The sequence below is a fragment of the Oncorhynchus nerka genome, linkage group LG15 (genome assembly GCF_034236695.1).
Source record: "Oncorhynchus nerka isolate Pitt River linkage group LG15, Oner_Uvic_2.0, whole genome shotgun sequence".
NCBI classification, from domain to species: Eukaryota; Metazoa; Chordata; class Actinopteri; order Salmoniformes; family Salmonidae; genus Oncorhynchus; species Oncorhynchus nerka.
In genome coordinates this window covers 5159291-5180904 of record NC_088410.1, presented here as the reverse complement: position 1 = coordinate 5180904, position 21614 = coordinate 5159291, and the positions used below count along the sequence as shown (strand labels likewise).

At 43.0% G+C, this 21614-nt stretch overlaps 1 protein-coding gene across 1 annotated transcript in view; it reads left to right on the top strand.

The window, feature by feature from the left end:
• Nucleotides 1-1293: 1293 nt before the first annotated feature.
• LOC135560308 (E3 ubiquitin-protein ligase RBBP6-like) overlaps nucleotides 1294-21614 on the top strand; it is a 38621-nt gene continuing 18300 nt past the window's right edge. Inside the window, exons 1-7 of the mRNA XM_065002166.1 lie at nucleotides 1294-2386; nucleotides 9096-9195; nucleotides 9824-9860; nucleotides 14843-14884; nucleotides 17665-17753; nucleotides 20655-20751; nucleotides 21474-21610. Of these exons, the coding sequence (XP_064858238.1) occupies nucleotides 2221-2386; nucleotides 9096-9195; nucleotides 9824-9860; nucleotides 14843-14884; nucleotides 17665-17753; nucleotides 20655-20751; nucleotides 21474-21610 (668 nt within the window). The 5' untranslated portion in view covers nucleotides 1294-2220. The remainder of the gene's footprint in view (nucleotides 2387-9095; nucleotides 9196-9823; nucleotides 9861-14842; nucleotides 14885-17664; nucleotides 17754-20654; nucleotides 20752-21473; nucleotides 21611-21614) is intronic.

Genomic DNA, 21614 nt, shown 5'->3' with positions numbered 1-21614 from the left:
CATAGCGCTTGATGGTTTTTGCGACTGCACTTGAAGAAACTTTCAATGTTCTTGACATTTTCCAGATTGACTGACCTTCATGTATTAAAGTAATGATGGACTGTCGTTTCTCTTTGCTTATTTGAGATGTTCTTGACATAATATGGACTTGGTCTTTTACCAAATAGGGCTGTGTCCTGTATACCACCCCTACCTTGTTACAACACAACTGATTGGCTCAAACGCATTAAGAAAGAAATTCCACAAATGAACAGGCACACCTGTTAATTGAAATGCATTCCAGGTGACTAGCTGGTTGAGAGAATGCCAAGAGCGTTTAAAGCTGTCATCAAGGCAAACTTCGGCTACTTTGAAGAAACTCAAATTTAAAATATATTTAGATTTGTTGAACACTTTTTTGGTTACTACATGATTCCATATGTGTTATTTCATAGTTTTGATGTCTTCACTATTATTCTACAACATAGTGGTTTATCGTGTATTATAAACTAGGTGGTTTAAGCCCTGAATGCTGATTGGCTGACAGCCGTGGTATATCAGGGTTTTTTACTGGTTTAATTAAGTTTGTAACCAGGAGTTTGTGGTATATGGCCAATATACCACGGCTAAGGGTTGTATCCAGGCGGCCATCCAGGTTGCGTCGTCCTTAAAGAACAGCCCTTATCCGTGCCATATGGCCGCATACCGTACCTCCTCGGGCCTTATTGCTTCATTCTACAGCTCACTAGAGGGAGACAAAGCTGCACACGTTACCAAACATCTAAACCGAAATTTCTCTTTGTGGTGTTTATTGTAACTGTTAATAACTGTACTGGTCAAGTGTCAACATAAAAAATAATAAAATAAAAATGGACATCAATTATGGATACGGAAGAAAAGTTTCTGGGCCTGAAAGAATTCACAACGGAAGACCTTCAAGTGGTTTGTTGCGATGGAAGAACTACCCCGCCCTCCAGTGCTCCTGAACCTGTGGAGATCCGTTTTGACTTTATGATTTTAACAGAAGTAGATTGAATTGTATTTCTTTGTATGTATCATTTTTGTTGTTGTTGTTTTTACTAGTTTGTATGAGTATTTTCATCCAAAACGTTTTTTTTTCTTTTGTGATATTTTACTACCTCGCACAGTAGGTTGCACATTATAGATTGTATTTTTTTATTTTATTTTTATTAATAACAAATCAATACATAAAGCACATGAGGGAACACAAGCATACATAGATTACAAACCATAGAGATTGTAGTCCGCCAATGAACAGTAAAGAAGAACGTCACCCTCGTTTCCGTTTTCTTGTCAGGCCAGTTTCCGGGCCCGCCATGATGTTCAGAAGACAACGAGGAGCAACTGAAAGACCGTCGAAATGGATGTTATGGATTTAAACAACGAAAATTATAGTTTAGAAAGAGATAATTACCGTCGTTTTGGATAAGAAACCTCAGCTAACTGGTTATTAAAGTGTTTATTTCCAGTGGCCGTTTTCTAACCAGTTAACTAGTTAGTGTAAAATAAGGTTATCTGCGGGTAATGTTTTTGTTTTGACTGGTAGGTACACGGACCAAGGCCGCAGATCTCCTTCTCTCATCGTAGGTCACACAAGGATCAACATCGTTTCCTGCGTGGACTGCAACTCCGAAAAGGATCGTTTGAAGGACTTTTATTTTATTTGGACGTTTGATTTTTTCCCCCAGACGGATTGAAGAATATATTTTTTAGGACTTTGCGCCGTTTTACGGCGGAAGAGCGACGCTTACGGGCCTCGTATGGACTCCTAACCGCGACCCCGGTGCCGCGCTGCTTTCCGCAGCTACAAGGCCCGTTGTTTCCGCGAGAGAGACTCTTACTGACTGTATTAATAACCGTGAAAAAAAAACGTAATGGACACTTGTGGAACTGTACTTTTTCTTGTTGTTTTACCGGACACTTAATTAACGAACTGACCGGGTTATTAAAGACGCTGGTGTCCCGGTCTGTCACTACTAGTAGTTTGGTGTCTTTGACGCAAACAGCTACAAGGACTATCTGTGAATACTTCCTCTTAGTTCATTGCCTGTTTTCCCTTCGATATTATCTTATTATAGAATAATCTGGTAGTTTCCCCCCCCCCTCCACCTTCAGTCTCAGATCATATCTACTACTGGTTGTTATTTCTTAACTAACGTGTTGTTTTCCCCCCTCCTTTGTCTTTGAGTTTGAGTTTTTTTTAAGTGATTAGTTGTGAGAATGTCGTGTGTTCATTATAAATTCTCGTCCAAACTGGACTACAACACCGTGACCTTTGACGGGCTGCACATCACCCTGGCCGAGCTGAAACGGCAGATTATGGGCAGAGAGCGCCTCAAAGCCACCGACTGCGACCTGCAGATCACCAACGCACAGACCCGTGAAGGTAACTAACTAGTTAGTTAAGTTGTTCAGGTTGATTCTACAACGAGCTGATGTTAATCAGTGATGACAAGATTCTCGATCATTTTATGCAGTTTTATAGTGTACTTCCTGGTAGGGATCGGGCATATGGGCCCAAAACATAATCTATATAGACATCTCTCTATCTATATATATAGATATATGTGTGTGTGTATATATATATATATATATATATTTATTTATTACACACACACACATCTATCTCACGGTATTACAAAAGTTGGATTGTATTAATGTATTTGACCCCCTCCCCCCAAAAATACAATAATATTTGTAATTATTTAAATTCTACATTTGCTTTATGAGTAGTGCGGTGACCCTTAGGGTGGTCTTTCTCCATTCTGATTTATTTCCTGCACTCATTTGAGATCATTCCCACGCAGCCGTGTAGACGGCTGCAACGATATGGACCTTATTTTGAACCAAATGTTGCGATTTAAAGTCAAAACACTTGTCAACTGTTGGGAATGTAATTATAATGATTATTCTATAGTTAATAGCGGCCACTTTGAAGACAGTGTTTTTGGACATAGGGAACGTATCATCTTTTGGCTACATTGAATGTTTTCTCTTAGCTACTTCATGTAGCTAACATATGCTTACTTTGTGTTTTCCTCTTTGATTTTTTTTAGAAGATACTGTTGTATAAACAACATGCTGATGGTTTTTTTATAGGTATTATGAGGTTGTATAAGTACGTTTTGCTATAACTCAGTACATATATTAACCCGCCGGCTAACAGTCGATTAGCATTAGCGGCTAACAACATTTAGACCCGTACTTGCTAAGAAGAAATGACAAGCTGGCTGTTTGTATATGTAAAACATAATAATAATAATGTAACGTTAATGACACAACACTGGTGGATTTACATTAAGAAGCAAAGTGAAAACAGCATCGTTGTGATCAACATTGTTGCATGAGCTGCGTTGACCAGGCAGACTGAGTGTCTCATTGTTGAGGAACCAAAAAAAAAACTTTTCCCATCAACAAAAGCATATGTATCATCTCTAGGAACTCATGAGGTGTTGAGTCCAATCTAAGGGTTTAGGCTGGGGTGACTTTTTACACAGGGAAGAAAGATGTGAATTTAACTGTTTTTGTTTGATATAATATATTCCCTGTTCTATAGACTACAGCACTGATGATATCATATATTCCCTGTTCTATAGACTACAGTACTGATGATATCATATATTCCCTGTTCTATAGACTACAGTACTGATGATATCATATATTCCCTGTTCTATAGACTACAGTACTGATGATATCATATATTCCCTGTTCTATAGACTACAGCACTGATGATATCATATATTCCCTGTTCTATAGACTACAGCACTGATGATATCATATATTCCCTGTTCTATAGACTACAGCACTGATGATATCATATATTCCCTGTTCTATAGACTACAGTACTGATGATATCATATATTCCCTGTTCTATAGACTACAGTACTGATGATATCATATATTCCCTGTTCTATAGACTACAGCACTGATGATATCATATATTCCCTGTTCTATAGACTACAGTACTGATGATATCATATATTCCCTGTTCTATAGACTACAGTACTGATGATATCATATATTCCCTGTTCTATAGACTACAGTACTGTTTGATATCATATATTCCCTGTTCTATAGACTACAGTACTGATGATATCATATATTCCCTGTTCTATAGACTACAGTACTGATGATATCATATATTCCCTGTTCTATAGACTACAGTACTGATGATATCATATATTCCCTGTTCTATAGACTACAGCACTGATGATATCATATATTCCCTGTTCTATAGACTACAGTACTGATGATATCATATATTCCCTCTTCTATAGACTACAGTACTGATGATATCATATATTCCCTGTTCTATAGACTACAGCACTGATGATATCATATATTCCCTGTTCTATAGACTACAGCACTGATGATATCATATATTCCCTGTTCTATAGACTACAGTACTAATGCTATATACTGGGTACCTTGTGCTTCTATAAACTACAGTACTGATGATATATACTGGGTACCTTGTGCTTCTATAAACTACAGTACTGATGATATATACTGGGTACCTTGTGCTTCTATAAACTACAGTACTGATGATATATACTGGGTACCTTGTGCTTCTATAAACTACAGTACTGATGATATATACTGGGTACCTTGTGCTTCTATAAACTACAGTACTGATGATATATACTGGGTACCTTGTGCTTCTATAAACTACAGTACTGATGATATATACTGGGTACCTTGTGCTTCTATAGACTACAATACTGAATATATAAATATATACACACACAATGTGCCCAGTGTGTGTGTATATATGCTGTGTACCATGTGCTTCTACAGAGTGCAGTACTGATGATATATGTACCATGTGCTTCTATAGAGTACAGTACTGATGATATATGTACCATGTGCTTCTACAGAGTACAGTACTGATGATATATGTACCATGTGCTTCTATAGAGTACAGTACTGATGCTATATGCTGTTTACCATGTGCTTCTATAGAGTACAGTACTGATGATATATGCTGTTTACCATGTGCTTCTATAGAGTACAGTACTGATGCTATATGTACCATGTGCTTCTATAGAGTACAGTACTGATGCTATATGCTGTTTACCATGTGCTTCTATAGAGTACAGTACTGATGATATATGCTGTTTACCATGTGCTTCTACAGAGTACAGTACTGATGATATATGTACCATGTGCTTCTATAGAGTACAGTACTGATGATATATGTACCATGTGCTTCTACAGAGTACAGTACTGATATATGCTGTGTACCATGTGCTTCTACAGAGTACAGTACTGATGATATATGCTGTTTACCATGTGCTTCTATAGAGTACAGTACTGATGATATATGTACCATGTGCTTCTACAGAGTACAGTACTGATGATATATGTACCATGTGCTTCTACAGAGTACAGTACTGATGATATATGTACCATGTGCTTCTATAGAGTACAGTACTGATGATATATGTACCATGTGCTTCTATAGAGTACAGTACTGATGATATATGCTGTTTACCATGTGCTTCTATAGAGTACAGTACTGATGATATATGTACCATGTGCTTCTACAGAGTACAGTACTGATGATATATGTACCATGTGCTTCTACAGAGTACAGTACTGATGATATATGTACCATGTGCTTCTATAGAGTACAGTACTGATGATATATGTACCATGTGCTTCTATAGAGTACAGTACTGATGATATATGTACCATGTGCTTCTACAGAGTACAGTACTGATGATATATGCGGTGTACCATGTGCTTCTATAGAGTACAGTACTGATGATATATGTACCATGTGCTTCTATAGAGTACAGTACTGATGATATATGTACCATGTGCTTCTATAGAGTACAGTACTGATGATATATGTACCATGTGCTTCTACAGAGTACAGTACTGATGATATATGTACCATGTGCTTCTATAGAGTACAGTACTGATGATATATGTACCATGTGCTTCTATAGAGTACAGTACTGATATATGCGGTGTACCATGTGCTTCTACAGAGTACAGTACTGATGATATATGTACCATGTGCTTCTATAGAGTACAGTACTGATGATATATGTACCATGTGCTTCTATAGAGTACAGTACTGATGATATATGCTGTTTACCATGTGCTTCTATAGAGTACAGTACTGATGCTATATGTACCATGTGCTTCTATAGAGTACAGTACTGATGCTATATGCTGTTTACCATGTGCTTCTATAGAGTACAGTACTGATGATATATGCTGTTTACCATGTGCTTCTACAGAGTACAGTACTGATGATATATGTACCATGTGCTTCTATAGAGTACAGTACTGATGATATATGTACCATATTCCCAGAGTACAGTACTGATATGCTGTGTACCATGTGCTTCTACAGAGTACAGTACTGATGATATATGTACCATGTGCTTCTATAGAGTACAGTACTGATGATATATGCTGTTTACCATGTGCTTCTATAGAGTACAGTACTGATGATATATGTACCATGTGCTTCTACAGAGTACAGTACTGATGATATATGTACCATGTGCTTCTACAGAGTACAGTACTGATGATATATGTACCATGTGCTTCTATAGAGTACAGTACTGATGATATATGTACCATGTGCTTCTATAGAGTACAGTACTGATGATATATGCTGTTTACCATGTGCTTCTATAGAGTACAGTACTGATGATATATGTACCATGTGCTTCTACAGAGTACAGTACTGATGATATATGTACCATATATTCTACAGAGTACAGTACTGATGATATATGTACCATGTGCTTCTATAGAGTACAGTACTGATGATATATGTACCTGTTCTATAGAGTACAGTACTGATGATATATGCTGTTTACCATGTGTTCTATAGAGTACAGTACTGATGATATATGTACCATGTGCTTCTACAGAGTACAGTACTGATGATATATGTACCATGTGCTTCTACAGAGTACAGTACTGATGATATATGTACCATGTGCTTCTATAGAGTACAGTACTGATGATATATTCCCTGCTTCTATAGAGTACAGTACTGATGATATATGTACCATGTGCTTCTACAGAGTACAGTACTGATGATATATGCGGTGTACCATGTGCTTCTATAGAGTACAGTACTGATGATATATGTACCATGTGCTTCTATAGAGTACAGTACTGATGATATATGTACCATGTGCTTCTATAGAGTACAGTACTGATGATATATGTACCATGTGCTTCTACAGAGTACAGTACTGATGATATATGTACCATGTGCTTCTATAGAGTACAGTACTGATGATATATGTACCATGTGCTTCTATAGAGTACAGTACTGATATATGCGGTGTACCATGTGCTTCTACAGAGTACAGTACTGATGATATATGTACCATGTGCTTCTATAGAGTACAGTACTGATGATATATGTACCATGTGCTTCTATAGAGTACAGTACTGATGATATATGCTGTTTACCATGTGCTTCTATAGAGTACAGTACTGATGCTATATACCATGTGCTGTTCTATAGAGTACAGTACTGATGCTATATGCTGTTTACCATGTGCTTCTATAGAGTACAGTACTGATGATATATGCTGTTTACCATGTGCTTCTACAGAGTACAGTACTGATGATATATGTACCATGTGCTTCTATAGAGTACAGTACTGATGATATATGTACCATGTGCTTCTACAGAGTACAGTACTGATATATGCTGTGTACCATGTGCTTCTACAGAGTACAGTACTGATGATATATGTACCATGTGCTTCTATAGAGTACAGTACTGATGATATATGCTGTTTACCATGTGCTTCTATAGAGTACAGTACTGATGATATATGTACCATGTGCTTCTACAGAGTACAGTACTGATGATATATGTACCATGTGCTTCTACAGAGTACAGTACTGATGATATATGTACCATGTGCTTCTATAGAGTACAGTACTGATGATATATGTACCATGTGCTTCTATAGAGTACAGTACTGATGATATATGCTGTTTACCATGTGCTTCTATAGAGTACAGTACTGATGATATATGTACCATGTGCTTCTACAGAGTACAGTACTGATGATATATGTACCATGTAAACAGAGTACAGTACTGATGATATATGTACCATGTGCTTCTATAGAGTACAGTACTGATGATATGTACCATGTGCTTCTATAGAGTACAGTACTGATGATATATGTACCATGTGCTTCTATAAGTACAGTACTGATGATATATGTACCATGTGCTTCTACAGAGTACAGTACTGATGATATATGCGGTGTACCATGTGCTTCTATAAAGTACAGTACTGATGATATATACATGTGCTTCTATAGAGTACAGTACTGATGATATATGTACCATGTGCTTCTAAAGTACAGTACTGATGATATATGTACCATGTGCTTCTATAAACTACAGTACTGATGATATATACTGGGTACCTTGTGCTTCTATAAACTACAGTACTGATGTGTACCATGTGCTTCTACAGAGTACAGTACTGATGATATATGTACCATGTGCTTCTATAGAGTACAGTACTGATGATATATGTACCATGTGCTTCTATAGAGTACAGTACTGATGATATATGTACCATGTGCTTCTATAGAGTACAGTACTGATATATATATGTACCATGTGCTTCTACAGAGTACAGTACTGATGATATATGTACCATGTGCTTCTATAGAGTACAGTACTGATGATATATGTACCATGTGCTTCTATAGAGTACAGTACTGATGATATATGTACCATGTGCTTCTATAGAGTACAGTACTGATGATATATGTACCATGTGCTTCTATAGAGTACAGTACTGATGCTATATGTACCATGTGCTTCTATAGAGTACAGTACTGATGCTATATGCTGTTTACCATGTGCTTCTATAGAGTACAGTACTGATGATATATGTACCATGTGCTTCTACAGAGTACAGTACTGATGATATATGCTGTTTACCATGTGCTTCTATAGAGTACAGTACTGATGATATATGTACCATGTGCTTCTATAGAGTACAGTACTGATGATATATGCTGTTTACCATGTGCTTCTATAGAGTACAGTACTGATGATATATGTACCATGTGCTTCTACAGAGTACACTGATGAAGAGGTTCACATCCCCAAACACTCGTCAGTGATCGTCAGACGCACCCCCATCGGAGGGGTCAAACCAGCAGGCAGAACGTTCATTGTGTACGTAGCTATGACATCATGACCCTGTGTCTATCTGCATGATATGATTATGGTAGTAACACCCCCCCCCCCATCGCCTGTTGATCCTAATAACCTCCACACACTAGTATCCAGTCAAATAGTAAACCCCCCCCATTGCCTGTTGATTCCAATACTCCACACAGCCACACACTAGTATCCAGTCAGACCAGCCTAGCTATTCTATTCTAAACTGTTGTCTAGTCCATGTCTGTGGGGGTAGTAGTACCCCCCTCCACACACTAGTATCCAGTCAGACCAGCCTAGCTATTCTATTCTAAACTGTTGTCTAGTCCATGTCTGTGGGGGTAGTAGTACCCCCCTCCACACACTAGTATCCAGTCAGACCAGCCTAGCTATTCTATTCTAAACTGTTGTCTAGTCCATGTCTGTGGGGGTAGTAGTACCCCCCCTCCACACACTAGTATCCAGTCAGACCAGCCTAGCTATTCTATTCTAAACTGTTGTCTAGTCCATGTCTGTGGGGGTAGTAGTACCCCCCTCCACACACTAGTATCCAGTCAGACCAGCCTAGCTATTCTATTCTAACCTGTTGTCTAGTCCATGTCTGTGGTGGTTGTTGACATGTTGTTGTTTTGTTTGTTTGTAGTGACCGTTCTGACATGGCTGCTGGATCCTCCAGACCCGTATGTAACAAAGCACTCTCATTTTCCTTACTATCTCTGTCCTCTGTTTGTAAACTCTGCTCTGGTGGTTAAAGGATACTGTGTAAACTCTGTTCTGAATTGGTCAAGAGTTAAACTCTTGAGTTGTTATGGTGATTAATATTCTGTTCTGATTGGTCACCAGTTAACTCTTGAGTTGTTATGGTGATTAATACTCTGTTCTGAATTGGTCAAGAGTTAAACTCTTGAGTTGTCATGGTGATTAATATTCTGTTCTGATTGGTCACCAGTTAACTCTTGAGTTGTCATGGTGATTAATATTCTGTTTTGATGGTTCCCAACTGCTTGTTCTCTGTTGTTGTAACTCACTGTGTGTTTTTTTTATTTTTATGTTGTTCAATGTGTTGATGGATCTGAACTATATTGTGACTGTATTTTCATATTGAAACAACGGTTAGCGTGGTGTTGTTAGCCTGCCACTGTACAGAGCCCCTCCCCACCACCACCACATCCCCTTGTGTGTTGAGACGATGCTTCATGATCCTACAGGCGGGTTGTTACTACGCTGCTTTACTTCAAATCAATGGGAGCTTTTTCTTTCACGTGGTGTTATAGCAATGAGTTTGTGACGTATTGACTGTAAGACTAATGCATACGTTTTGTATGGATACCTGTGTGTGATTGTGTGTGTGTGGGGGGGGGGTAAATCGGTAAATCATTTGGTTCCTGTTCAACAGTGTTCTTAACCTGAAGTTAATTGCTGATATTTGGCTGTGCTAATGTTGTTCTCTCATCATATTCTGACATTTTTAATATGGACTGGACATAGTTGATCCTTTTGTTCTCTCAAAGTTTTTACTTTTATTTTTATTACTATAAACTACTTAGAAATGCAATGCATTTTGTCTACTTTGCAATATTTTTTTTTAACTTAAAGCTAAACTGTAAACTAGTTGTTAAGTACTTACTATGATGACTACTGAATTCACGATCATGTTTGGTACAGAGTTCCAAAAAGCGGTGCCACGATGATAGCATTATGACATCACAGAGACTATTAATTACATCACTGAAATGATCTATTATGACATCACAGGGTTCTGACTGTGTGGCATCATGGTAGGTTCCCGTGGCGACAGGGTTGTGTTTGGTTGCTGCTGTACGCTGCCAGAACTGTCAATAAAGAGGTTATGTGTTCTGTTGTGAGCACGTGCACCAACCACACCAGACCCTGTGTCTTCCCTTCACAGTGACCTCTGAACCTTCCAACCTACCAGCCTCTACTAAGATGATGATGATGACAGCGACGACGAAGAGTTTATAGCTTACTAAACCAGACCTCTCTTACCCTCCCTCTTCCCCTTTGTCCCTTGTCTAGTGTTATGATGGCTATTGTTTACTACTATTGTATAATGGTTATGGTAGTGAAATGATTGTTTAAAAGAAACACGTTTTTATTATATTGTTTTGCAGTGTTTCCATATAATGAATTAGATAGATCATCCTAAGTGGACCCATAGCGCCTCACTCCAGACACTGCTGTAGATGAGGAGTAGTGAAGGCATCATGGTTCACTTCACCTGTTACCATATAGCTACATGCAGTGGCTCGGAAAGTAGGATCTTGGGTTAACTGGTGTAACGTGATCTAATCGGTTACCTTGACCGGCCTAGCTCTGGACTTAATCCTGTTAGTCTGTTACCTAGCTCTAAAACTTAATCCTGTTAGTCTGTTACCTAGCTCTAAAACTTAATCCTGTTAGCCCCTAGTCTGTTGCCTAGACCGGCCTAGCTCTAAAACTTAATCCTTTTAGCTCAGTCTGTTACCTAGCTCTGGACTTAATCCTGTTAGCCCATAGTCTGTTACCTAGGATTTAATCCTGTTAGCTCATAGTCTGTTACCTAGGACTTAATCCTGTTAGCTCGTAGTCTGTTAATTAGCTCTGGACTTAATCCTGTTAGCTCAGTCTGTTACCTAGCTCTGGATTTAATCCTGTTAGCTCATAGTCTGTTACCTAGCTCTGGACTTAATCCTGTTAGCCCATAGTCTGTTACCTAGCTCTGGATTTAATCCTGTTAGCTCATAGTCTGTTACCTAGCTCTGGACTTAATCCTGTTAGCCCATAGTCTGTTACCTAGCTCTGGATTTAATCCTGTTAGCTCATAGTCTGTTACCTAGGACTTAATCCTGTTAGCTCATAGTATGTTACCTAGCTCTGTACTTAATCCTGTTAGCTCAGTCTGTTACCTAGCTCTGGATTTAATCATGTTAGCTCATAGTCTGTTACCTAGCTCTGGACTTAATCCTGTTAGCCCATAGTCTGTTACCTAGCTCTGGACTTAATCCTGTTAGCCCATAGTCTGTTACCTAGCTCTGGATTTAATCCTGTTAGCTCATAGTCTGTTACCTAGGACTTAATCCTGTTAGCTCATAGTATGTTACCTAGCTCTGTACTTAATCCTGTTAGCTCAGTCTGTTACCTAGCTCTAAAACTTAATCCTGTTAGCTCATAGTCTGTTGCCTAGCTCTGGGCTTAATCCTGTTAGCTCAGCCTGTTACCTAGCTCTGGATTTAATCCTGTTAGCTCAGTCTGTTACCTAGCTCTGGACTTAATCATGTTAGCTCAGTCTGTTACCTAGCTCTGGGCTTAATCCTGTTAGCTCATAGTCTGTTACCTAGCTCTGGACTTAATCCTGTTAGCTCAGTCTGTTACCTAGCTCTGGATTTAATCCTGTTAGCTCAGTCTGTTACCTAGCTCTGGACTTAATCATGTTAGCTCAGTCTGTTACCTAGCTCTAAAACTTAATCCTGTTAGCTCATAGTGTAGTAAAGGGCCACAACAACAGCTATTATTACTAACACTGGTGTAGCTAGCCGGGCTGTAACACCTACTACTATTATTGATGTACCTAGCCAGGCTGTAGTACCAACTACTACTAATGTAGCTAGCCAGGCTGTAGCACCATCTACTACTAATGTAGCTAGCCAGGCTGTAGTACCAACTACTACTAATGTAGCTAGCCAGGCTGTAGCACCATCTACTACTAATATAGCTAGCCAGGCTGTAGCACCATCTACTACTAATATACCTAGCCAGGCTGTAGTACCAACTACTACTAATGTAGCTAGCCAGGCTGTAGCACCATCTACTACTAATATAGCTAGCCAGGCTGTAGCACCATCTACTACTAATATACCTAGCCAGGCTGTAGTACCAACTACTACTAATGTAGCTAGCCAGGCTGTAGCACCATCTACTACTAATATAGCTAGCCAGGCTGTAGTACCAACTACTACTAATGTAGCTAGCCAGGCTGTAGCACCATTTACTACTAATATAGCTAGCCAGGCTGTAGCACCATCTACTACTAATATAGCTAGCCAGGCTGTAGCACCATCTACTACTAATATAGCTAGCCAGGCTGTAGCACCAACTACTACTACTAGTGTAGCTAGCCAGGCTGTAGTCCCTACTACTAGTGTAGCTAGCCAGGTTGTAGCACCATCTACTACTAGTGTAGCTAGCCAGGCTGTAGTACCAACTCCTACTACTAGTGTAGCTAGCCAGGCTGTAGCACCATCTACTACTAATGTAGCTAGCCAGGCTGTAGCACCATCTACTACTAGTGTAGCTAGCCAGGCTGTAGTCCCAACTACTACTAATATAGCTAGCCAGGCTGTAGCACCATCTACTACTACTAGTGTAGCTAGCCAGGCTGTAGTCCCAACTACTACTAATATAGCTAGCCAGGCTGTAGCACCATCTACTACTAATATAGCTAGCCAGGCTGTAGCACCATCTACTACTAATATAGCTAGCCAGGCTGTAGCACCATACTACTAGTGTAGCTAGCCAGGTTGTAGCACCATCTACTACTAGTGTAGCTAGCCAGGCTGTAGCACCATCTACTACTAGTGTAGCTAGCCAGGCTGTAGCACCATCTACTACTAGTGTAGCTAGCCAGGCTGTAGCACCATCTACTACTACTAGTGTAGCTAGCCAGGCTGTAGTACCAACTACTACTGGTGTAGCTAGCCAGGGTGTAGCACCATCTACTACTAGTGTAGCTAGCCAGGCTGTAGCACCATCTACTACTAGTGTAGCTAGCCAGGCTGTAGCACCATCTACTACTAGTGTAGCTAGCCAGGCTGTAGCACCATCTACTACTAATATAGCTAGCCAGGCTGTAGCACCATCTACTACTGGTGTAGCTAGCCAGGCTGTAGCACCATCTACTACTACTAGTGTAGCTAGCCAGGCTGTAGCACCATCTACTACTACTAATATAGCTAGCCAGGCTGTAGCACCATCTACTACTAGTGTAGCTAGCCAGGCTGTAGCACCATCTACTACTGGTGTAGCTAGCCAGGCTGTAGCACCATCTACTAGTGTAGCTAGCCAGGCTGTAGTACCAATGTACCCCCCCCCCCCCAGCACCAGTTCCTGTGTGAATCTCAATGTTTCGCGGTCCCTCCTCACGTCGTGTTGGAGAAGGACGACGGTGAGGAAATGGTCAGGCTCTGCTGCGTTCGTCCCTTAGGTTACAGATCTAGGATCAGCTTCCCTGCCACCAAATCCTTACCATAACCATTCGCGTGGAGATGAAGAACTGAGCCCAGATCAGTGTTTTAGAGTGGGGAAACTCCCCTCCACCATGGTGTTCCTGGTGGTCTTCTGGTCAGAACTACTGAACCATAACATTGGTGTAACTGTCACACTGTAGTAGTGATATGAGTTGCCTGGATGTATAAGATCTGCCTCTCTGGCTGTGGGAATAGGGGTGATCAATCTACTGTGTGTCCTTGATTCCTCAACTCCTATCTCCTGCCTCCTCCTCAAAAGACGGGTGGATGGTAATGTTCTCCTCCTCCAGTGTCTTTTCAGAAGGAGACGGGAAGAAGCCGTGTCATCTAGATTTGAGCCCGTGTCTGCCTCCCAGGCAGACAGGTGGTGATGTCCCACCTTGACTCTGTTATGTCTTAATGTTGCTCTTCTCCTTCAGACCGACTCTTCACCGTCTGTCTCCCTGGCCCAGCTCTCTAAGGTACTGTCTCTCTCTCTGTGTGCGTTTGGTCTTTGGGAATCAGGTTGGGGTTCATTTAATTTCAACTCAATTTGAGGCATGAATTAAAATGTAAATTGATTATCACCTTAACTCTTGGCATCTTCCTCTAACTCCATTCCTCTCTCCTCATCCCTCTCCTCATTCCTCTCGCCCATACTCCTCCTCATTCCTCTCGCCCATACTCCTCCTCATTCCTCTCGCCCATACTCCTCCTCATTCCTCTCGCCCATACTCCTCATTCCTCTCGCCCATACTCCTCATTCCTCTCGCCCATACTCCTCATTCCTCTCCTCATTCCTCTCCTCATCCCTCTCCTCATTCCTCTCCTCATTCCTCTCCCCATACTCCTCCCGCTCTCCTCATTCCTCTCCCCATACTCCTCCCGCTCTCCTCATTCCTCTCCCCATACTCCTCCTTCCTCTCCCCATACTCCTCCTCCTCTCCTCATTCCTCTCCCCATACTCCTCCCGCTCTCCTCATTCCTCTCGCCCATACTCCTCCCCCTCTCCTCATTCCTCTCGCCCATACTCCTCCTCATTCCTCTCCCCATACTCCTTCCCCTCTCCTCATTCCTCTCCCCCATACTCCTCCCGCTCTCCTCATTCCTCTCCCCATACTCCTCCCGCTCTCCTCATTCCTCTCCCCATACTCCTCCCCCTCTCCTCATTCCTCTCCCCATACTCCTCCCCTCTCCTCATTCCTCTCCCCATACTCCTCCCCTCTCCTCATTCCTCTCGCCCATACTCCTCCCCTCTCCTCATTCCTCTCGCCCATACTCCTCCCCCTCTCCTCATCCCTCTCGCCCATACTCCTCCCCCTCTCCTCATTCCTCTCGCCCATACTCCTCCCGCTCTCCTCATTCCTCTCGCCCATACTCCTCCCCCTCTCCTCATTCCTCTCGCCCATACTCCTCCCCCTCTCCTCATTCCCCTCGCCCATACTCCTCCTCATTCCCCTCGCCCATACTCCTCCTCATTCCCCTCGCCCATACTCCTCATTCCCCTCGCCCATACTCCTCATTCCTCTCCTCATTCCCCTCGCCCATACTCCTCCCCCTCTCCTCATTCCTCTCGCCCATACTCCTCCTCATTCCCCTCGCCCATACTCCTCCTCATTCCTCTCACCCATACTCCTCCTCATACTCCTCCCCCTCTCCTCATTCCTCTCGCCCATACTCCTCCCCCTCTCCTCATTCCTCTCGCCCATACTCCTCCTCATTCCTCTCGCCCATACTCCTCCTCATTCCCTCGCCCATACTCCTCATTCCCTCGCCCATACTCCCTCATTCCTCTCCTCATTCCTCTCGCCCATACTCCTCCCCCTCTCCTCATTCCCCTCGCCCATACTCCTCCTCATTCCCTCGCCCATACTCCTCCTCATTCCTCTCGCCCATACTCCTCCTCATTCCCTCGCCCATACTCCTCATTCCCCTCGCCCATACTCCTCATTCCTCTCCTCATTCCCCTCGCCCATACTCCTCCCCCTCTCCTCATTCCTCTCGCCCATACTCCTCCTCATTCCCCTCGCCCATACTCCTCCTCATTCCTCTCACCCATACTCCTCCTCATACTCCTCCCCCTCTCCTCATTCCTCTCGCCCATACTCCTCCCCCTCTCCTCCTTCCTCTCCCCATACTCCTCGCCCTCTCCTCCTTCCTCTCGCCCATACTCCTCGTCCTCTCCTCCTTCCTCTCGCCCATACTCCTCGTCCTCTCCTCCTTCCTCTCGCCCATACTCCTCGTCCTCTCCTCCTTCCTCTCCCCATACTCCTCGTCCTCTCCTCCTTCCTCTCCCCATACTCCTCGTCCTCTCCTCCTTCCTCTCGCCCATACTCCTCGTCCTCTCCTCCTTCCTCTCGCCCATACTCCTCTTCCTCTCCTCCTTCCTCTCGCCCATACTCCTCGCCCTCTCCTCATTCCTCTTGCCCATACTCCTCGCCCTCTCCTCATTCCTCTCGCCCATACTCCTCCTCCTTCCTCTCGCCCATACTCCCTCTCCTCATACTCCTCCCCCTCTCCTCATACTCCTCCCCCTCTCCTCATACTCCTCCCCCTCTCCTCATTCCTCTCGCCCTCTCCCCATACTCCTCCTCATTCCTCTCCTCATTCCTCTCGCCCTTACTCCTCTTCCTCTCCTCCTTCCTCTCGCCCATACTCCTCGCCCTCTCCTCATTCCTCTTGCCCATACTCCTCGCCCTCTCCTCATTCCTCTTGCCCATACTCCTCGCCCTCTCCTCATTCCTCTCGCCCATACTCCTCCTCATTCCTCTCGCCCATACCCCTCGCCCTCTCGCCCATACTCCTCGCCCTCTCCTCATTCCTCTTGCCCATACTCCTCGCCCTCTCCTCATTCCTCTCGCCCATACTCCCTCTCCTCATACTCCTCCCCCTCTCCTCATACTCCTCCCCCTCTCCTCATTCCTCTCCTCATTCCTCTCGCCCTCTCCCCATACTCCTCCTCATTCCTCTCCTCATTCCTCTCGCCCTTACTCCTCTTCCTCTCCTCCTTCCTCTCGCCCATACTCCTCGCCCTCTCCTCATTCCTCTTGCCCATACTCCTCGCCCTCTCCTCATTCCTCTTGCCCATACTCCTCGCCCTCTCCTCATTCCTCTCGCCCATACTCCTCCTCATTCCTCTCGCCCATACCCCTCGCCCTCTCCCCATACCCCTCCCCCTCTCCCCATACTCATCCACATTCCTCTCGCCCATACTCCTCCCCCTCTCCTCCCCCTCTCCTACCATTCCTCCCTTTCTCTCCAGACTGCCAACCTAGCGGAGGCCAATGCGTCAGAGGATGACAAGATCAGAGCTATGATGTCCCAGTCCAACAGTGAATATGACCCCATACAGTGAGTGTAACACACACACAGCAGGGTTGGGCGGTATCCGCGTGATCACGCAGTCATGCCGCCCTTCTCATCCCAGGTCTTAGTGCTGAAAATGCTACAACAAAAAGCCCATTGGGTGTCTATTGCCAGAATGCTAACAAAATTAGTACAACCGATAAAGCATTTCCATGGAGGCTGCTAGCTAAATATGCTAACGGGAGCAAACTAAAACTAATTGCAAAGACAGCCAATCCAGCTCATAAAGATACACTACATGACCAAAAGTATGTGGACACCTGTTCCTCCAACATCTCATTACAAAATCATGGGCTTTAATATGGAGTTGGTACCCCCTTTACTGCTATAACAGCCTCTACTCTGCTGGGAAGTCAATAATATGTAGTTGGACCCCCCCCCTTTACTGCTATAACAGCCTCCACTCTTCTGGGAAGGCATTAATATGGAGTTGGACCCCCCTTTGCTGCTATAACAGCCTCCACTCTTCTGGGAAGGCATTAATATGGAGTTGGTCCCCCTTTGCTGCTATAACAGCCTCCACTCTTCTGGGAAGTCATTAATATGGAGTTGGTCCCCCTTTGCTGCTATAACAGCCTCCGCTATTCTGGGAAGGCATTAATATGGAGTTGGTCCCCCCTTTGCTGCTATAACAGCCTCCACTCTTCTGGGAAGTCATTAATATGGAGTTGGACCCCCAAGGCTTTCCACTAGATGTTGGAACATTGCTGCTAGAACAGCCTCCACTCTTCTGGGAAGGCTTTCTACTAGATGTTGGAACATTACTGCTATAACAGCCTCCACTCTTCTGGGAAGGCTTTCTACTAGATGTTGGAACATTACTGCTATAACAGCCTCCACTCTTCTGGGAAGGCTTTCCACTAGATGTTGGAACATTGCTGCTATAACAGCCTCCACTCTTCTGGCAAGGCTTTCCACTAGATGTTGGAACATTGCTGCTATAACAGCCTCCACTCTTCTGGCAAGGCTTTCCACTAGATGTTGGAACATTGCTGCTATAACAGCCTCCACTCTTCTGGGAAGGCTTTCCACTAGATGTTGGAACATTGCTGCTATAACAGCCTCCACTCTTCTGGGAAGGCTTTCCACTAGATGTTGGAACATTACTGCTATAACAGCCTTCACTCTTCTGGGAAGGCTTTCCACTAGATGTTGGAACATTGCTGCTATAACAGCCTCCACTCTTCTGGGAAGGCTTTCCACTAGATGTTGGAACATTGCTGCTATAACAGCCTCCACTCTTCTGGCAAGGCTTTCCACTAGATGTTGGAACATTGCTGCTATAACAGCCTCCACTCTTCTGGGAAGGCTTTCCACTAGATGTTGGAACATTGCTGCAGAGGACTTGCTTCCATTCAGCCACCAGCATTAGAAAGGTCAGACTGTTGCGCGGTTAGACCTGTCTCACAGTTGGGAGTACTAATTCATCCCAAAGGTGTTTGATAGGGTTGAGGGCAGGGCTCTGTGCAAGCCAGTCAAGTTCTTCCATACCGATCTCGACAAAACATTTCTGTATGGACCTCGCTCTGTGTGCGTGGGGAGTTGTCATGCTGAAACAGGAAAGGACCTTCCTCAAACTGTTGCTAAAAAGTTGGAAGCACAGAATCTTGTAGAAAGTCATTGTGTGCTGTAGCACTAAGATTTCCCTTCACTGGAACTAAGGGGCCCGAACCATGAAAAACATCCCCAGACCATTATTCCTCCTCCACCAAACTTTACAGTTGGCGCAATGCACTCAGGCAGGTAGCGTTCTCTGGCATCTGTCGATTCACACCTTTTATTCAAGTCAAGTTAAAAAAAAATAATATTAATAATAATAAAATCTATAAATAATCTGTCTTGTCTTCAACTCCAAATAGGACCGTATAGTCCCATGGTCTCATCTGACATCTTAGTTAAAAATGAAGAACCATCTAAAGACATGTTATACAGTGCTATACAGTGTTATACAGTGCTATACAGTGCTATACAGTGTTATACAGTGTTATACAGTGCTATACAGTGCTATACAGTGCTATACAGTGCTATACAGTGCTATACAGTGCTATACAGTGCTATACAGTGTTATACAGTGTTATACAGTGTTATACAGTGTTATACAGTGTTGTACAGTGCTGTACAGTGCTATACAGTGCTATACAGTGCTATACAGTGCTTTCGGAAAGTATTCAGACCCCTTGACCTTTTTCCACATTTATGTTACAGCCTTATTTTAAAATGGATTACATTGTCTCCCCCTCATCAATCTACACACAATACCCCATAATGACATCACAATACCCCATAATGACATCACAATACCCCATAACATTTTTTGTCTGAAATGTCACATTTTACATAAGTATTCACTAGCCAATCGGTCTGTCTCTTGCTGCGTGAGGAGAAGCATAATCTATGGAAAATTAGTGACAAAATGTTACTCATAACCTGGCCAAATTCTAGTCCTCAATCTCAAGTCAAAGTACAGTACAAGTCAAGTCTCAAGTTGTTTTTATTTTCTATCGAGTCGCGTCTCAAGTCATCAAATTTTTTTGACAGGAGTCCGACTCGAGCGTGGACAGCCTTGCTAGCTACACCAATAGTAGTTGGTACTACAGCCTGGCTAGCTACAGCAGTAGTAGTTGGGACTCCACACCTCTGCTGTTTCAGTGAACTGTAGTCTAATGTTTAAACTTGAGACTCAGTGGCAGCGTGAACCGTAGATGATGGGGTGATGCGAGATGATGCTCTCTGTCAGAGTTTCTGTGTACGTGTACGTAAAAACGGAGACAAGTTTAGCCTCACGCTTCAACGCTCTTTGGTTGTTTTGGAATCGACCCAGTATCCCGGTCTACTTGGTGCTCGACCTTTTTCAATGTGTTTTTTTTCTGTGTCTCTCCTCCTCAGTTACTCTAAGAAGGCCATAGGACCGCCTCCTGCACATTACACCTGCTATCGCTGTGGCAAGAACGGACACTACATCAAACACTGCCCCATGCAGATGGTACGACACTACATAACACTACATAACACTACACTACATAACACTACACTACACAACACTACACTACATAACACTACACTACACTACACTACACTACATAACACTACACTACACAACACAACACTACATAACACTACACTACACTACACTACACTACACTACACTACACTACACTACACTACACCTGCTATCGCTGAGGCCCCTAAGCCAGTCAGGACCAGTAAGGGCCTCCCTACATATACACTACATAACATATGGTATCTGGGTTGTAGGATAAGAGCGTAGAGGCCCCTAAGCCAATCAGGACCAGTAAGGGAATCCCTACATATACACTACATGACATATGGTATCTGGGTTGTAGGATAAGAGCGTAGAGGCCCCTAAGCCAATCAGGACCAGTAAGGGCCTCCCTACATATACACTACATAACATGACATATGGTATCTGGGTTGTAGGATAAGAGCGTAGAGGCCCCTAAGCCAGTAAGGGCATCCCTACATATACACTACATGACATATGGTATTTGTGTTGTAGGATAAGAGCGTAGAGGCTCCTAAGCAAATCAGGACCAGTAAGGGCATCCCTACATATACACTACATAACATGACATATGGTATCTGTGTTGTAGGATAAGAGCGTAGAGGCCCCTAAGCCAATCAGGACCAGTAAGGGCCTCCCTACATATACACTACATAACATGACATATGGTATTTGTGTTGTAGGATAAGAGCGTAGAGGCCCCTAAGCCAATCAGGACCAGTAAGGGAATCCCTCAGAGCTTTATGGTGAAGGCTGAACCAGGAACGAAAGGAGCCATGTTGACCAGCACTGGAGAATATGCTATTCCTGCTATCGACGCGTAT